Source organism: Vanessa atalanta, chromosome 14 (genome assembly GCF_905147765.1).
Source record: "Vanessa atalanta chromosome 14, ilVanAtal1.2, whole genome shotgun sequence".
Classification (NCBI taxonomy): Eukaryota; Metazoa; Arthropoda; class Insecta; order Lepidoptera; family Nymphalidae; genus Vanessa; species Vanessa atalanta.
The window spans coordinates 2,922,327-2,939,202 of NC_061884.1; the positions used below are offsets into that span (position 1 = coordinate 2,922,327).

The following is a 16,876-nucleotide window of genomic DNA, read 5'->3' on the forward strand; positions in this document are numbered from 1 at the left end:
ATAAAAGACAAAACATCTGATGTTTTATGATAGGAAATAAGCAATTTTCAATTTATAATTCGTTTTAAAGTGGCAAAATGATAAACAATAAATAAGTAGCTATCAGTTTATTTATTACAAGTTCGTTACTCGTCCCGGCTTCACGCGAATGCAATAAGGGGTCTATACAAATTCTATATTAGAGAACTAATATAAAAGAAAAAAAATCTTGTTTTTATCTGGCTAGGAATGTCGGATAAAAACCGATTTGGAACCCATTGCGTAATTTAAACGATCTAAGATGGCTGAAAGCAACGTTGTTTCATACTAGATACATAGAAGTAACAATAAAATTACTATTTATTTAAGATATATTAAACAATTTTAATTTTCTTTATCAAAATATAGACATTTACATAACCAACATTGTTCTATTAAGGTAACAATAAAATAAGAAAAAATTAAAATGACCGAGGTACAAATATAATTAGGCATAATTAAATAAGCTGTTAACAAAATTAACAGTTATAAGAGTTCGTTTTGAAGGCAACACACGTGACGAGAAGCAGTTTTTGAACTCGCATGTTGTGTATGAATAACGACAAGGTCATTTTTTGTATTCGGAATGTCTGCGACTAGTAACATTTTCGTCATGTAATCTGTCTGTCTGTTGTTTTTTCACGGCTAAAACTCCGATTATTTTTTTTAACAAATTCCTGATACCCAACTCCTAATTCGCGAGCGAACCCACGGACGACAAATAGTTACTTATATATAAATATAATAAGCACATTTATTTACTATTATACCTTCGCTGGTCTGTTAATAATTTGTCTTCCAATTTTTACACGTAATATTCGAACTTATGAGTTATGAAACACGCGCAGTAACCGATAGATAAAAATGTTTAAGGAAACTATTTCATTCATAAAACATATCAACACGAGTTATATTATAGATCTTATCGAATCGAATCATATCTTTTTTATTTTACCGAACGTTTCGATCTTCGAAGAGACAACCTGTGCAAACTTGCATATGCCGTATAGGATATGATTATAATTAGCTCGTTTCGTTATTATTGAACCTGTTCTGAACATATTATGAACATATTATTTTACAACTTTAAATTCCACAAATACCAATAACACAAATGGATTGGAATACGACTGACACACAACATTGCAGATAAACGAAGAAGTTTTTAATATTATATGTATTGTATTGTTATCAGTAAGACTAAAACTTTAGATTCAGCTGTTCCCTAGCAATAAAATCATGTAAGCACATCATACATGTCGTAAATCAAAATACATAGGACAAAGGTTCAACGCGTCTGTGTGTATTATAATATACGATAAAAAAGTCAACATATCTGATACGTAATTAGGTATTATTTATTCATAATGTCAATAAGATTGTGTTTTTTTGGATGCTTATCGCTGATAAATAAACTATTTCGTATATAAACATACAATTATTTTCATAACAATCACGTATGAATTTCGTATCTTTACTTATTTTAATTAAGATTATTATAAATGATAGCGTTATTTATTTTTTAAAGATAAAAATCCGGTACACACCCACTTTGTGTTTAATTTTATCAGATGTAATACCGACATGAGGATACCGCATCACTATATATTTTAAAACAAAGTTTGTCGTGCCTGTTTCTCCGTCAAAACGAGAAAACTCAAAAATTACCCTACGGACTTTTATACGGTTTTCATCAATGGACGAACCACAAGAAGGGTACATAGTGGCTAGACCTATAAATTTTATGAGGAACTCTGGTCGCGTACGACTATCACTACACATTACACAAATATTCATTTCTTTGTTTTTATAAAGAAAAAAAATACAAATAATATAAATAACTAGATGTGCCCGCGACTTCGTGCGCGTTTGAATTTAATAAAAAAGCGTGACTTTATTATTATTTTACATATAATTCTAAAATAAAAGTAAGCCTAAGTTACTCCTTAATACATCAGCTATGTGCCAGTGAAAGTCCCGTCAAAATCGGTCCAGCCATTCCAGAGATTAGCCGGAACAAACAGACAGACAGACAAAAATTGTAAAAAATGTTATTTAAGTATATGTACCGTGTATAAATACATATGCATTTAGTAAAACGCGGTTATTTTAATATTACAAACAGACATTTATTATATGTATAGATATAAATTTAAATAGTCCATTTTAATTTATAAGAATGCAAATAATTTTACTTGGTTTATCTTTAAACATTATCATTTATCAGATTTGTTTTGTATTAAAACAAAAAAAAATATATATATCGATAGGTATTTAAAGTGCCCTCATGTTTCACTTAAAATATGAAAGAAACACCTGTGCTATTATATTTGTATTTTTAAGTTATTTTATTAAGATTTTCAACCGTCCAAAACTGAGGTTAACATATCATGAAAGAATGAGAAGAATGTAAAAAGTAAAAAGTCGAAAAAATTAAAAATACCAGTAAGAAGTATGGTAGGGGTAGCGAGTTTTTTAAATAAATAAATCTCATTTGTTTTTAATCTATTATCACGCACGAAAGCTACACGTTAAATGTTTGTAATTTAAATAAAACAACTTAATTAAAACAATCAAATTCGTATTTTTTTTCTTGACTTTACTCATAGTCGTCTGACGCACACTAAGATACGATATTCTCTGCACGAACTTCACTCACTCTAACTAATGCATGCCGATATAATTTATCGTAGAAGGTGGCGCCTCTGTCAAATAAAATCAACTAAATTAAGTTTTAAAGGTGAATAACATTGTATAGTCGAACAAAATGATTCAAAAATGAGCATATACAATATTAAATATTCTTACTAGTTGATACTCGTGTATGTAGTAAACATTAAGCCGTCTGAGACTGTTTGATATTTATCTTAACACGTCTTCAAATATTTATATACGAATAGTATCAACGACCTAATGATGTTATCATTCGCAACAATAAAAAAGGAGTAATCGTAAAGATACGTTTCAAAAATTATGTAAAAGATTCGTAAACCTAAGATAAGACGGCGACACGTTATAAAAAATGGGAGAATACAACGTCAATTTCAGTATAATTTAATATGTACAAAGTATTGATTCTCATCAAAATACATATTAATTTGTACCTAAACGCTTTATGTCGTTACTTTTCATCTTTTACACTTTGTAATTCAAAGCAGTAGTTTTCGAAATACTATGAGATATTGAAATAAGCGCGTAACCAATGTAAGGCCACATGTACATTATTATGCATTAGTACGATACAGCCAATAAGATAAACAGAGATTTATATATTTTTTAGTTTAAAAAACTTGCCTTCATATAATCCTTATTTTAGCCGCGTGAGGATTAGTAATTAGTATAATTTTAACATTTAGCTCAAGCCAACATTCATTGGACGCAATTCTTTAAATAATAAAATCGTGTGTTATTTAAAGTGGGTACTTATTGTAACGGGAACGTTGAAAGAAATTTGTACCACTTGCACAGAGCAGTTAACTACCAACGCTAACGCGAAGTATGATTTAAAGGTGCATTTTGTTATTATATTATCATTATTATTTTCATAAATATTTAAATTAGCCTTTACGCAATGAAAAAAAATTGTTAAAAGAGATTTCACATCTTGACTACTACTACTTGTCCTTTACGTTTTAAGGATTAGTCGTCAGGTTCTAGACATAAAAAGTCTTATGTACTTCCTTGGAATTCAAGCGATCTTCATACCATTTGGTATTTATCAAATTCCGTTTAGTGGTTTGTCTGTGAAAGAGCCACAGACAAGAAGACAGACCGAAGGAGTTAATCGCATTTGTTATAATATTAGTTTACATGAAATAGTCACATCGATTATTGTTTTCACCTCAGATTCACGAAAGTGTTTCAATAAATAATTTCAATTGTTTTAATAACAGCAGCCCTAGTACAATAATTCTATATCGAAATATCTAGAAAACACCAACATTAAATAAGTATTCAATTGTTTAAGTATTCAATACGTCATGTTATCAAAGAATTACGAAATAAGAACAAGAGAATTCCCTTCGATTTAAATCGAATGCATTTGTCGAAGCGGTGTGTTATTGTTGTTTAATTTTCCTTATGTGCCTCATACATAATATGTACGAGTAATGCTTTTAACTAGGCTGAAATATATAAGATTCTAAATTTAAAAAATAATAAGCCACACTGATAATAAAATTGACTTTTTTTTTGTTTCAGATTTGAATAATCGAGCGACACATCACGAAACGAAACGATAATCTAGTCATATTTTTATACAAATTAATATATTAAAAAAAATGAAATAAATGTCATTGTGTATATATTAGCGTCTAATAAAACGTGTACTTAGTGAATTAAGTTTAGTTTTGTTTTTATATAGTTTGTTATTTATTGTATAAAAATGCAAATTCTCAATGCAAGGTTTGCCTTGCGGGCGACCGCGACGAACTTACACGCTTGGTGTTCACCGAGAAGCCGAACCGCAACTACAGTAAGTAGAACTAAATCAGTTCCTAATATAATTTACTTTGTTTCTCATCACTTATTCTACCCTCAAACAGCAATTGTAACTACTGGCACAAAGGATATAACATATTTCCAAGATTGCTGGTGTATGATACATTACATACATTAACGGCCTGTAAATTTCCGACTGCTGAGCTAAGGCCTCCTCTCCTTTTGAGGAGAATGTTTGGTCGTGTTGGTGGATACACATGTGGCAGAATTTCGTTGAAATTAGATACATGCAGGTTTCCTCACGATGTTTCCCTTCACCGCCGAGCACATGATAAATTATAAACACAAATTAAGCACATGAAAATTCAGTGGTGCTTGCCTGGGTTTGCACCCACAATCATCGGTTACGATGCAGGCGTTCAAACTGGGCCATCTCGGCTCTGTATGTTAATGGGTGGATAATATTTCGTAAAGTGTGATCAATAACCAACCTGCCTACTATATATAAAATAAAATATTATTTAATCTTGTTATTTTACATTGGAATTTAATTTAAAAAAGTCTGACGTAATTATTCTTATAATATGATGGATTTCCAGCTTCTAAGTAAAATTACGAGTACATTTCTGTCTAAATACCGAACTAATCAGACTATCGTTGTTAACTTTATTATTGTAACTAATGTTACCATTAAACAAATCTCTGAAAATACCATATTTAGTATAAAAATCTTTATATGATAAATAATAGTTGGAAGCCTAATGCGATAATGATAAAAAAAAAACTCGCATTCGAGTCAGTGCAATTATTTCGCTTGGTTGTACCCAATACGAATCTGTTTGTCACTATTTAACTTGAAACGATAGATAACCGGTTAATACTAGATTTTAAAATATAACGTAATGCATTTATGACGGAAACAAACTAAACTGCTATGATCGAAGATTCACTAATATAGTCAAAAACAGCGTCTACTTGATAGAAAAAAGCTGTAATCTTCGTACTTATTGTATTGAAATTAGAATTATTTATCCAACTCGTCATAAAAAAAGCGGAGAGTATGTAATCCTGCGGCTTGTTTGAAGTAGGTACATAGAAACGTACATAAAATAATGTTGCCAAAAAAAAACTTCTCGGTCTTTTATATGACTTCAAATTAGCTTGTTAATCGGCTTTTATTCAAACGTACTTAGCTAATAAAGTTTAATTTAATACAGTCTTATTGTAGTTGCGTAGTTTTTTAATTAGAGATGTTTAATTCTAATATTGTCAATAAAAAAACTACCAAACGAATAGTTGGTTGGAAATGCGCCATATGTATATTCTAATTAAATAAATATTAGAAATAAAACAACCTATTTTTATATTATATTTCTTACTTTAATTTCAAATATATTTTAGAATATTTTGGATTATTTAGTATTGACACATTTCTCTCAGTCTAATTCTCTTCAATCTAATATAATTATATTTACAAATAATTATATTTACATTTTTTATCCTTAAACCTTTAGTAAATAACGTTTGCGACAGACAGAGATTTAAAAAAAAAACGAAGAAAATAAAATAATTAAATTTACTTTAATTATATTTAAACTTGTTAATCTTACGAACGGTGATTCCACTTCAAAGTGGGAATATGGAATAATCGTTCTCGCAATTTTATTATTAAAAATGACTTTGAAAAATTACATAATTGCTGCATTGACAATTGAATATATCAAAAATAATTCAATAGAAATGTAACGTCGGCGTTCTTCATTTGATAGTTATATGTAATTAGTAAGTAGATCATCCGAAAAATAGAAAATATCTTCAAAAAAATGCTCGCAATCAATAAAACAATTTTTAATAAATTTTAATTAACATTCTTCGGGCTATTTTCGATAAGCAAAAGAGGTATTTTTAAACAGCAGTTGTAATCACGCAGTCGGATCTTAGAATATAATTTCCTGTGGCGCGCAATGACATAATGTACATTTGGCTGATTATTTTAAATTCCTTTGAAAACTACAAAGAATCGTTGAATATTTTCTACAATATAATGTCATAAATCGGACACGTTTAATACTTATTCTTATTTATGTGCTTTGAAGACACGAAGAAACTGAGCAGACATTTGTTATTTAAGTCGTTTAAAACGTGGAATACATTATTATGAGATGATGTTTTCATATGAAGATATCTTTATTTATTTGTCTGTATTTCAAACAGCATGAAAAACGAATGCATAGAATAATTTCCCTTAATTAAAAAAGGCAATCGGCCTTTTTAGATGTTAGTTTGCTTTTTGGATATATACGTCGTTGACTTTGCTCGATTATCGATAAATATTTTCTGCGCTCTGTTATTGCAGGGAGAAGTATCACAGGTTCGTTGAGGCGTCTTGTCTAACACTAATTCATTATAGGCATGACAAAGGGGTTGCATAGCGATTTGCGCATACGTAAAAAAATAGTCGTGATAGTTATTTAAGGTTAAAAGAGCTAATACAAAAAAAAAACAAGAAAGTGCTCTGCGTATTTGTTTCTATTACTTCTTATTTATTTTTAATTTTTTTTGGACAAGAAGAGAAAATGCTTATGACGTAGGTAACCATATTTAAACTTTTTCCAGTAATCATTACCGACAAAAAAGGAGCCTATGTAACTATAACGAAGCTGCTTAATGTATTATACATACGCTTAAAAATATTTAAGACTGTTAATAATGTCACTATCCTAATTTCAGGACTCAAAAACCATCGACTACAAACCAATCAGAAGCGTTCTGGTTGCAAACAGAGGAGAGATCGCCATCAGAGTTTTCAGAGCATGTACGGAATTGGGAATTCGGTCCGTCGCTATTTACAGCGAACAGGATCGTCTACAGATGCACAGGTACCGTACGATCAAGTATTCAAGTACAAACTAAATCACATTTGGTTCAGCTTCGTACTTATGTATATTATGCTTAGTATATAATGACGTTTGCTGTTCTTTACTATGTTACATAAATAGACACTAAAATTAAAACAAGATATGTTTCACGGGACACCCGGTTGGAATGAAGTTGCTTTTTTATATATAATCTGGGTAGGCATATGACTCCACTCCACCTGGTGGTAACTTGGTAAGTCGAATTGGAATTAAACGCGAAGACGGCCAGTACAGTCAGCGAGAATGAACTGCATTAGTCGTCCTCGCCATGCCGGCCGCAAGATGCCTCTTCACGCCTCATGTGACACCCAGGTTATAGGGCTTTCGCTATATCGCTATATAGTATGTGTTAAATAAAAGACAATAGAATAAATTTAGAATACATAGTTATTAAAAATACCGTGTGAATTATATAAAAATAAAAATAATATTTAAATAATATATAATGGAGAGAGTAAGAGAAGGAAAGGTCGCCTGGAGAAGGCATAACGCTTTTTCCTCGCGTAACTATTTCTGCCAGTTCATTCTACTGTAAGCTGCGTTTTTACGCAGCTTACGTTAGTACTAACTCTTGTTGAGTTGAGTTCTTTAGAACTTCGTTCCGAAATGCTTGCTTTGGACTCAACTCTCAACTAATTTTGACCAACCTACACAATTGTTTAATTAAAAATTCATATACACTTGCACCTTAAAATAATAGTAGATTTTATTATGTTAAACTACGCTATTTTGTATTTTGAAAACTATAAAAGTGGCCACTTGGAGTGATAAACTGTGTATCTGATTGTGATCGATAAACGCCTTCGTTAACATAATTCGGCCTCTTTTGATACAAAAGTTCAATAAACTCTCAGATAAAATTATAATTTTTATTATGACGTCTTGCCTGAATATATAAAAATCCGTTTTTAGATATGACGTGTAGGAATTAATATTAATTAAAGTTTGTAATATTATCAATTATTATACGAATAATAGTTACCAGTGAGATTGGAAAATAACAAATACAAGCAGATAAAACGTTAGAAGATAACATTTTTCCTCTTGAGGACGCCTATGCCTTGGAATATTTTAATGTTATATGACTTCTTTTGACAAATCATATGGTATATGACCAATTTGACGTGTGAGTAAGAAATAATGATAAAGTATATAGCAATAATAGCTGAAACTATCTTTAACCGTGCGCAATTTATTAAACTATACCTATTCACACACACACACACTCACACACACACACACACACAACAAACCCAAGCACACAAACCGTCACTCATATTTTACCTCCTCAAGGGTTGAACTTAAAAAAAATAGCTGTCTTAAACTATCTCAATACCAAATTTCATCTAAATCATATAAGCGGTTTAAGCGTGGAGGGGTCAAGATAGAGTTACTTTCGCATTTATAATATTAGTACTTATAGATATAAACATCCAATACACTAAATATTAATATATATATATGAACAGCATTAACAGATATATTTCTTGACGTCACGAATCCCAATAGTTGCATTAGACTGCCTGGTCTCCCATGCATAAATTAAAAATAAATAATGTTTAAAAATTTATAGAGTTTTTAATGTGGTTTTATCAATTTATGATGAAATTGCAGGCAGAAAGCCGACGAGTCGTACGTCGTCGGCAAGGGATTACCTCCAGTCGAAGCATACTTAAGTATCCCCGAGATCATCAGGGTTGCCAAGGAGAATGACGTGGACGCTGTTCATCCCGGATATGGCCTGTTATCTGAAAGGTACGTAAATATATTGCTACTGATGTAATAAACAGTATGTGTATGCTTGTGTGTGTACACACATACTATTATTATATTTATTAAGTTAACTGTATAACAACTTTTCAAACTCAGCGATTAATGTCGATATTAAACGATCTATATACTAACTAATTCTTCTAGCCTTGTTCTAGTCTAAATATTTTATATTATATATATTAATAAAAAACGATTATATACTAATTATTATTTATTAACAATGAGTAAAAATCGTAGCGTCTAGTCAAAATCATACAGAAATTCTCGTGTCATTCAGTAACAGATATCACAACGTTCAAACTTTCGCATTTATAAAAGGACGTATAAGTATCACAAATATATTATTAGAATCATCTTTTACAATTTTAATTAAAGAATTTTATATTTAATGTGAAGCAAACAAGATATACGACCAAACGGTTGCCCAGCAGCCGTGACCTCCTTGCGCTCGAGTACGCGGGTTGAGTAATGTTTTCCAGTTACTGATTAGTAATAATAATTGTGTTCATGACTGAGAGAAAACCAAATCTTACTTTAATAGTGATCACAAAAAAATACCGACGAATTTATAAATTAATTTATCATACATCTTAGTTTTTATTTAATTTTACCTGATATTCTTTTGGTACTGACGACAAAACAAATAATTGTTTATTAAATAAAATAGAATTATATGAAAGATTTTAAACACTGTAAACCGTGGCAATTTGTTATTTGGCACGGTAAATTTTGCATAGATGGGTGTGTTCCCAATACATCAATCTTTCGACTGAATCGATTAATGTTTGTAAAGTTATTAATAATTCATTATTGTGATTACAACTCTGTTATAGTCTACACTGAATTATTATTTGATCTAAGTTTATTGTCAACATTAAATTCAATGATCACAAATTACTAATATTCTGACAACCGGCAACGTTGCACTGCCTTAAAATCTATCATACATTACATTAACACCGTGTAAATTTTCCATTACTGGGCTAAGGTCTCCTCTCCCTTTGAGGAGAAGGTTTTGGAGCATATTCAACCATGCTGCTCCAATGCGAATTGGTGGAATACACACGTGGCAGAATTTCGTTGAAATTAGACACATGCAGGTTTCCTCAGGATGTTTTTTTCTTCACCGCCGAGCACGAGATGAATTATAAACACAAATTAAGCACATGAAAATTCATTTGGTGCTTGCCTGGGTTTGAGACCGAAATCATCGGTTAAAATGCACGCGTTATGCATGCGTTTGCACTGAGCCGTCTCGGCTCGCCAAAATCAAATAGCAAAATCAATCGGTTTTCTAATCCAACAAATATTTGAATTGAATCGACAAAATATTTGTTTTCACATACATGTTATCTCAAGCACGATTCAGAGTTTTTAATGTGTCTTAGTCTCCACAGACGTACTGTCCATGCCTTTGGTTAATCTTCCTATTATTTGATGGAGTTTGATAATGTTATGTGCCTGCAATTACATTGTGCAGTTTAGTTCGTCTTAAGATTTATGTTAAAATAGTTTATACTCTCGCTTTTATGGTGTAGGTATTAGGTATTGTTGTCTATTGCTGTACCCATGATCGTGTATCCTAAATTTCATGGTGATCGGTTGAATAGTCAAAACGCCAAAGCCTAACAAATCAACCGACTCACTTCTTTTGATTATTTGTTTCGAAATAATTTTCAGATCGGATTTCGCCGATGCAGTCCTGAAAGCAGGTCTCCGATTCATTGGCCCGTCTCCACAAGTCGTGCAACAGATGGGTGATAAGGTTGCTGCCAGAGCAGCCGCTATTGAAGCCAGTACGTTCCATTAATATATACATTTTCAAATTATAATAGCTCTATTAAATTGCCAACGACGCTGCGTATCTCCTATCTTTACATAAACTATAAATATAAAATAAATAACTCAGCGTTATCCGCTTAAACAAGAATCTTGGAGAGATATTATTTCATAGTTAGCATTTGTGAATGGATGAATGAATATTTCGCTTTTTTTTTAAACACAGTCCGTGAAATATGAATATTATTGAAATAAAGTGAATAAATCGTATCGTCTCTGCGAAACTGTGGCCAGAAGCAAGTCTATACATATAAAAAATTCATGAATGATATTGTTTTAAATCTAATATAACTTTTATATTCATCTCTTATCAATGTCGACTCCATCACTTTCTTTGTTCCGCGATAATAATATTGAACACAGTAATTAATCATCTCATGCTTTCAAATCTTCTTATTTTAATTACATTATTAACATTATATTTATCAATCATCATTAAAAACTTTCGAAATGTTTCGGACAGTTAAAATAATTTAAGTGACTGTGATTCGTTAATTAACAGAGGTACCCATCGTTGCGGGAACGGACGGGCCGATAACAACAAAAGAAGAGGCGCTCGAATTTTGTAAGCAGCACGGTCTTCCGGTCATATTCAAGGTATTGCAGTTATTTTCATCATTATATATACATACATAACATACATATTATATACTCAAACTCAAACTCAAACTCAAATTCCTTTATTCAATATAGAAGTATTACACTTTCTTATTGATTGTCAAGTTAAACACTACCACCGGTTCGGAAAAGAAAACACCCTGACCTGAGAAGAACCGGCGAAAGAAACTCAGCGGGACTTTTTTTTTTTTTACGTCAAATTAATTATATACATAATTATATATGAGTAGAAACAGCCAGGAGGCGATCGTTTCATTCCCAAGGTGTGCTATCAAACATAAACTCACTAATTGTATAGTAACCTTTCGCACACAAGCGTTCCTTAACAATTTTTTTAAATTTCGCAACAGAAGCATTTTGAACACTTTCTGGGATCCTGTTGTAGAAGCGTATACATTGCCCCACAAAAGAGTTACTGACTCTATGCAGTCGAGTAACAGGAGTAACAAGATTGTGTTTGTTCCTTGTACCAACGTTATGAGAATCACATTTTCTCATAAAAACATTAATATTTTTCCGTACATACAAAACATTACAGAATATATATTGAGAAGCAACAGTCAATATCTTAATTTCTTTAAATTTATACCTCAAAGATTCCTTGGCTCCCAGGTTATAGATTGCGCGAATAGCCCTCTTCTGCAGCACAAATATAGTATGGATAGCGGCTGCGTTACCCCAAAGCATAATACCGTACGACATTATACTGTGAAAGTAACTGAAATAAACTAGGCGAGCCGTATCAACATCGGTAAATAATCTAATTTTTTTGACCGCAAATGCCGCAGAACTCAGTCTACCCGCCAATCCGTTACATAACATATTATTGAAATCGAATGCGTTCGAGTCTTTAATCGATTGATTCGATTTTTAAATTTCAAATTAAAATTACTTTTTTTTATTAATTTGGAATATACTTTACGTGCTAGGCTTTTTGCAAGCACTTTTTATATATACAGATAAAAACGATTGTGACGCATTAACTCCTCCCTCCCCGCAGGCGGCGTACGGCGGCGGCGGGCGCGGCATGCGCGTGGTGCGCGAGATGAGCGAGGTGGCGTCGTCCTTCGAGCGGGCCTCCTCCGAGGCGCTCGGGGCCTTCGGCAACGGCTCCATGTTCATCGAGCGGTTCATCGAGAGGCCGCGCCACATCGAGGTGCAGCTGCTCGGTGAGGCTCCGCCCCCCGCGACCATGAGAATATTGTTGTCTCTTTCGGTCGCGATGGTCTACGAAAACATCGTGGCGGAATAAAAGTTCATTCCACCACGTAAAGTAACGATCTGTTTATGTATATCCTTTTTCGTATTATACATTGACTAAACAAGCTAAAAAGATATACCACAATAAAGCAGATTACGAAACAAATATATTTACTTGTATACATAAATTAAATCCAGTTTGTAGTGGCAACACTATGGTGAGGCTTCTGCTTGAAAAGTATAATAATTTATTGTATAAACATTTGCTTTCAATAAGTTTGCTTGACTGCGACGTCAGAGTCAATAAAATATGCTATTAGCCTTTGACGACTTATAATTGTTTATTTTCTGTTCTCGCAAACATTTATTTTATAATACAAAATTAGTCTGCTAACCTTTGATCTTAAATCTAACTTTTATGCAGTTTATTCTATTTAATAAAAATTAAAACTGCCCAATCGAAATAAATTAAATTATATCAGGTGTTCGTTACACAGTAAATTTAAATTTATGGAACATATAATCATCAGAACTATTTGTATGAAAAGTAAACCTTCACGGCCGTATACATAATACATAAAGCATTATTTTTTATATATAAATAAAAACATTTTAATTTCAAATGTTTATTTTTATCGATACATGCTCGTACCATTGTGAATATTTATTTTGTTCGCACCTTGTCATTCTATTGTATAACATTAAAGGTGACAAAGCTGGAAATGTCGTTCATCTCTATGAGCGGGACTGTTCCGTGCAAAGGCGTCACCAGAAAGTTGTGGAAATCGCACCAGCGCCAGGATTGGACCCTGAGGTAAGAAAATAAATAGTACAATAAACGCGTCAGAAGGGACGAGTGAGACGCGAAGACGTTAGAAAGAGATCAGAAACATTGAGTATAAAAACGGTGTTCATTTTTTTAAGGATATAAAAGTTCTTGTTACATCTTTGATTATTTTTGACGACCTCCGTGGTCGAGTAGATTGTACACCGGTTTTCACGGGTTTGCCACTCCGAGGTCCCGAGTTCGATGTAGAAAAAGTTCATTAGTTTTCTATGTTGGGTCTGGGTGTTTGTGGTAGCGTCGTTACTTTTGATTTTCCATAACAGAAGTGCTTTAGCTACTTACATTGGGATCAGAGTAATGTATGTGATGTTGTCCAATATAGTATTTGTCTACACGGACTGTGTACACGCACACTTATAAATTAGTATGACGTTTGGTCAAGCGTAGCTGTCACGCACACTAAGGTAATAAAGTTGACTCGTTTAGTTGTTTTGCAGTACGACACTAGCAGATATATAAATTTCAAATATTAAAGAAAGATCGATTGTGTGAAGGTTTTATGATGGACTAGTTTCCGTCCTACGTCTCAACATCGTTAATCCAAAATTTCAAGACGAATCACTGTGTGGTTACTAATGTGCTCACAATCGTGACTATTTCATATTATTCTATTTTATGGGCATATCAGATCAATTTGCTTAGTGGGAGGGCTCTGTGCGAGCCTTTCTGGGGAGGTATCACCGAATCATCAGATATTTGGTGCAATTGTGTTCCTGCTTAATGTGTGACTGAGCCAGTGTACGTACAGGCACAAGGGACATAACATCTCCGCCCCGAGGTCAAGGACAGATCAATATTCCGCCACGTGCCCGCAGACCCGGCAGCGCATGACGGACTGCGCGGTGCACCTGGCGCGCCACGTGGGCTACGAGAACGCCGGCACCGTGGAGTTCCTGCTGGACGACAAGGGGAACTTCTACTTCATCGAGGTTAACGCTAGGTGCGCCCCTTGCTCCTCGAGCCTTTTTACTTTACTCTTCTAATTTATAATATTGATAATAATCTAATATCAGTCTGAGTAAGATTCAATATTAATCCTACTTATTTTGGCATGCAGTAGACTAAACTTTACATAGTATAAAACAAAGTGGATTACCTACCTACCTACGATTTCCATCAATAACTAGAGTGTATTCAAGAGGAAGATTTATTTGTATAATACACCCATATTAAAGTAAAGAAAACCGAGAATTTCGATTTTCTTTTACTCTCTGAGTTAAAAGTTGTGTATAAGAGACCCTTACTGTACTCGTGTTAAGTCCGGACAAGTAACTAGTATAAAATTTCTTGTGTTATAATTTTTTCTCAAATTTCCAGATTACAGGTAGAACACACGATCACCGAAGAAGTGACAGGTATTGATCTGGTCCAATCACAAATCCGCGTGGCTGAGGGGATGACCCTTCCTGAAATGGGTCTCACCCAAGACAAGATCAAGGCCGAAGGTTTCGCAATACAGTGCAGAGTCACCACTGAAGATCCGGCCAACAACTTCCAACCTAGTACTGGGAGAATTGAAGTGTTTAGGTGAGTTTTTCATGACTTTTCTATTAAATGTATATATGTCAAATTTATATGCGAGTGTACATTTCAAATGTTTCCAAAAGTATCAGTAAATATTTAGATAACAATAAAATCATTTTAAATTTTGTCTGTCTGCTGCAAATATGCAAAAATGGGCCACTTGATGGTAAATGATCATCACCGCTCCTTGACAAATATTAACCAATCCTTATATCGCCAATGTGCTGCCAACATTTGAGAACTATAATGTTATGTTCCTTGTGCCTGTAGTTATACCTTGTGATACATTTTAGCGGTTAGAAATAAACATTACTATTTTAAAAATTAAATATCCTTTTAGAAAAGTATTTTTCTTTTTAGTGCACCATGTATAATTAAATGAATGATTCACAGGTCCGGAGAGGGTATGGGTATCCGTCTAGATTCTGCGTCCACGTACGCCGGTGCTATCATATCTCCGTACTACGACTCTCTTCTTGTCAAGGTAATATGTTACATTATTTATTAACTGGGGTTCATTGTATACTCATTTTAAAGATTATGTTAAATAATATATTTTATCATACTTCCTACATGGAAGCAAAAAAATTGCTGAAATTAAGTTTTTCATTCAAGGGAACGAAGATTTTATGTCCTTGTACTAATAAATAAAGGTGTCCCTTATAAAGTTCGGAACTAAATACGAATAAGTGCGGATGTTTACTAATTAAGATAAATAATTCATCTCCTGCTCAACATTAATTATATTGTCGTTAAGAAACGCCATGTATAGGATATAATCTGTCATTTCTATAACCACCAATCCTCAGTGAAGTAGTGTGGCGAAATGTGCTCCAAATCTTACATTCAATTCCACATTAGCGCTATATGCATTATCAACCTTATCACAAAAGTATACAATTCATTATTGAAACATACCGCTTTATAACAGTTTTATCGACAAAATAACACCAGTTTTTAATTCTCAGGTAATCTCTCACGCACAAGACTTGGCGGCCTCAGCAGCTAAGATGAACCGGGCGCTGCGTGAGTTCCGTATCCGAGGCGTCAAAACCAATATACCGTTCTTGCTGAACGTGTTGGAGAACCAGAAGTTCTTGAACGGTAAGTTACATTTACAATATTTTTAAATGTAATGTAATGCAATATGTTTGTGATAACACAAACATATTTAATAAAAAATCTTTATCATTAGTTTAACAAAAAAAACCATTCACATATAAACGTTTTAAGGGACAAGTACAAACTGATATATAATTTTTCAGGCGCTGTCGACACATACTTTATCGACGAGAATCCCCAACTCTTCATGTTCAAGGCGTCCCAGAACAGAGCTCAGAAGATCTTGAACTATTTGGGGCAAGTGTTGGTCAACGGTCCCGCCACGCCGCTGGCCACCAGCATACCCCCCTCCGACGTGAAGCCGTACATACCACCTGTGCCATTGGGTAAGTGCTTTAATTAAATTTATGTATATCGATTTTTTTTAATAAATTTTTAGGCGATTGTTGTGATGAGGCGAAGAATAAAAAGCTACTATAATTTTGTAATTAAATAAAACGAAGTACATAACAACTAAGATCGATTACAAGGTTGACACTGGCATTGACAACATTCAAAGAATACTTTTTTCTTGGAGACAGGGCTTTGTCCAACTCTGGATTGGTACCATCCACTCATAATACATTTTACTGCCAAA

General features: G+C 33.1%; 1 protein-coding gene across 5 annotated transcripts in view; it reads left to right on the forward strand.

Annotated features, from left to right (window-relative positions):
- Positions 1 to 16,876, forward strand: part of LOC125068942 (pyruvate carboxylase, mitochondrial) — a 40,595-nt gene that overhangs the window by 15,057 nt on the left and 8,662 nt on the right. For all 5 annotated transcript variants that reach the window (XM_047678333.1, XM_047678336.1, XM_047678335.1 and 2 more), the window contains exons 2-13: positions 4,219 to 4,492; positions 7,189 to 7,337; positions 8,991 to 9,131; positions 10,830 to 10,945; positions 11,491 to 11,585; positions 12,607 to 12,775; positions 13,514 to 13,620; positions 14,469 to 14,593; positions 14,971 to 15,180; positions 15,571 to 15,661; positions 16,146 to 16,281; positions 16,443 to 16,625. In XM_047678333.1, coding sequence (XP_047534289.1) covers positions 4,403 to 4,492; positions 7,189 to 7,337; positions 8,991 to 9,131; positions 10,830 to 10,945; positions 11,491 to 11,585; positions 12,607 to 12,775; positions 13,514 to 13,620; positions 14,469 to 14,593; positions 14,971 to 15,180; positions 15,571 to 15,661; positions 16,146 to 16,281; positions 16,443 to 16,625 — 1,612 coding nt within the window. In that variant the 5' untranslated portion in view covers positions 4,219 to 4,402. The remainder of the gene's footprint in view (positions 1 to 4,218; positions 4,493 to 7,188; positions 7,338 to 8,990; positions 9,132 to 10,829; positions 10,946 to 11,490; positions 11,586 to 12,606; positions 12,776 to 13,513; positions 13,621 to 14,468; positions 14,594 to 14,970; positions 15,181 to 15,570; positions 15,662 to 16,145; positions 16,282 to 16,442; positions 16,626 to 16,876) is intronic.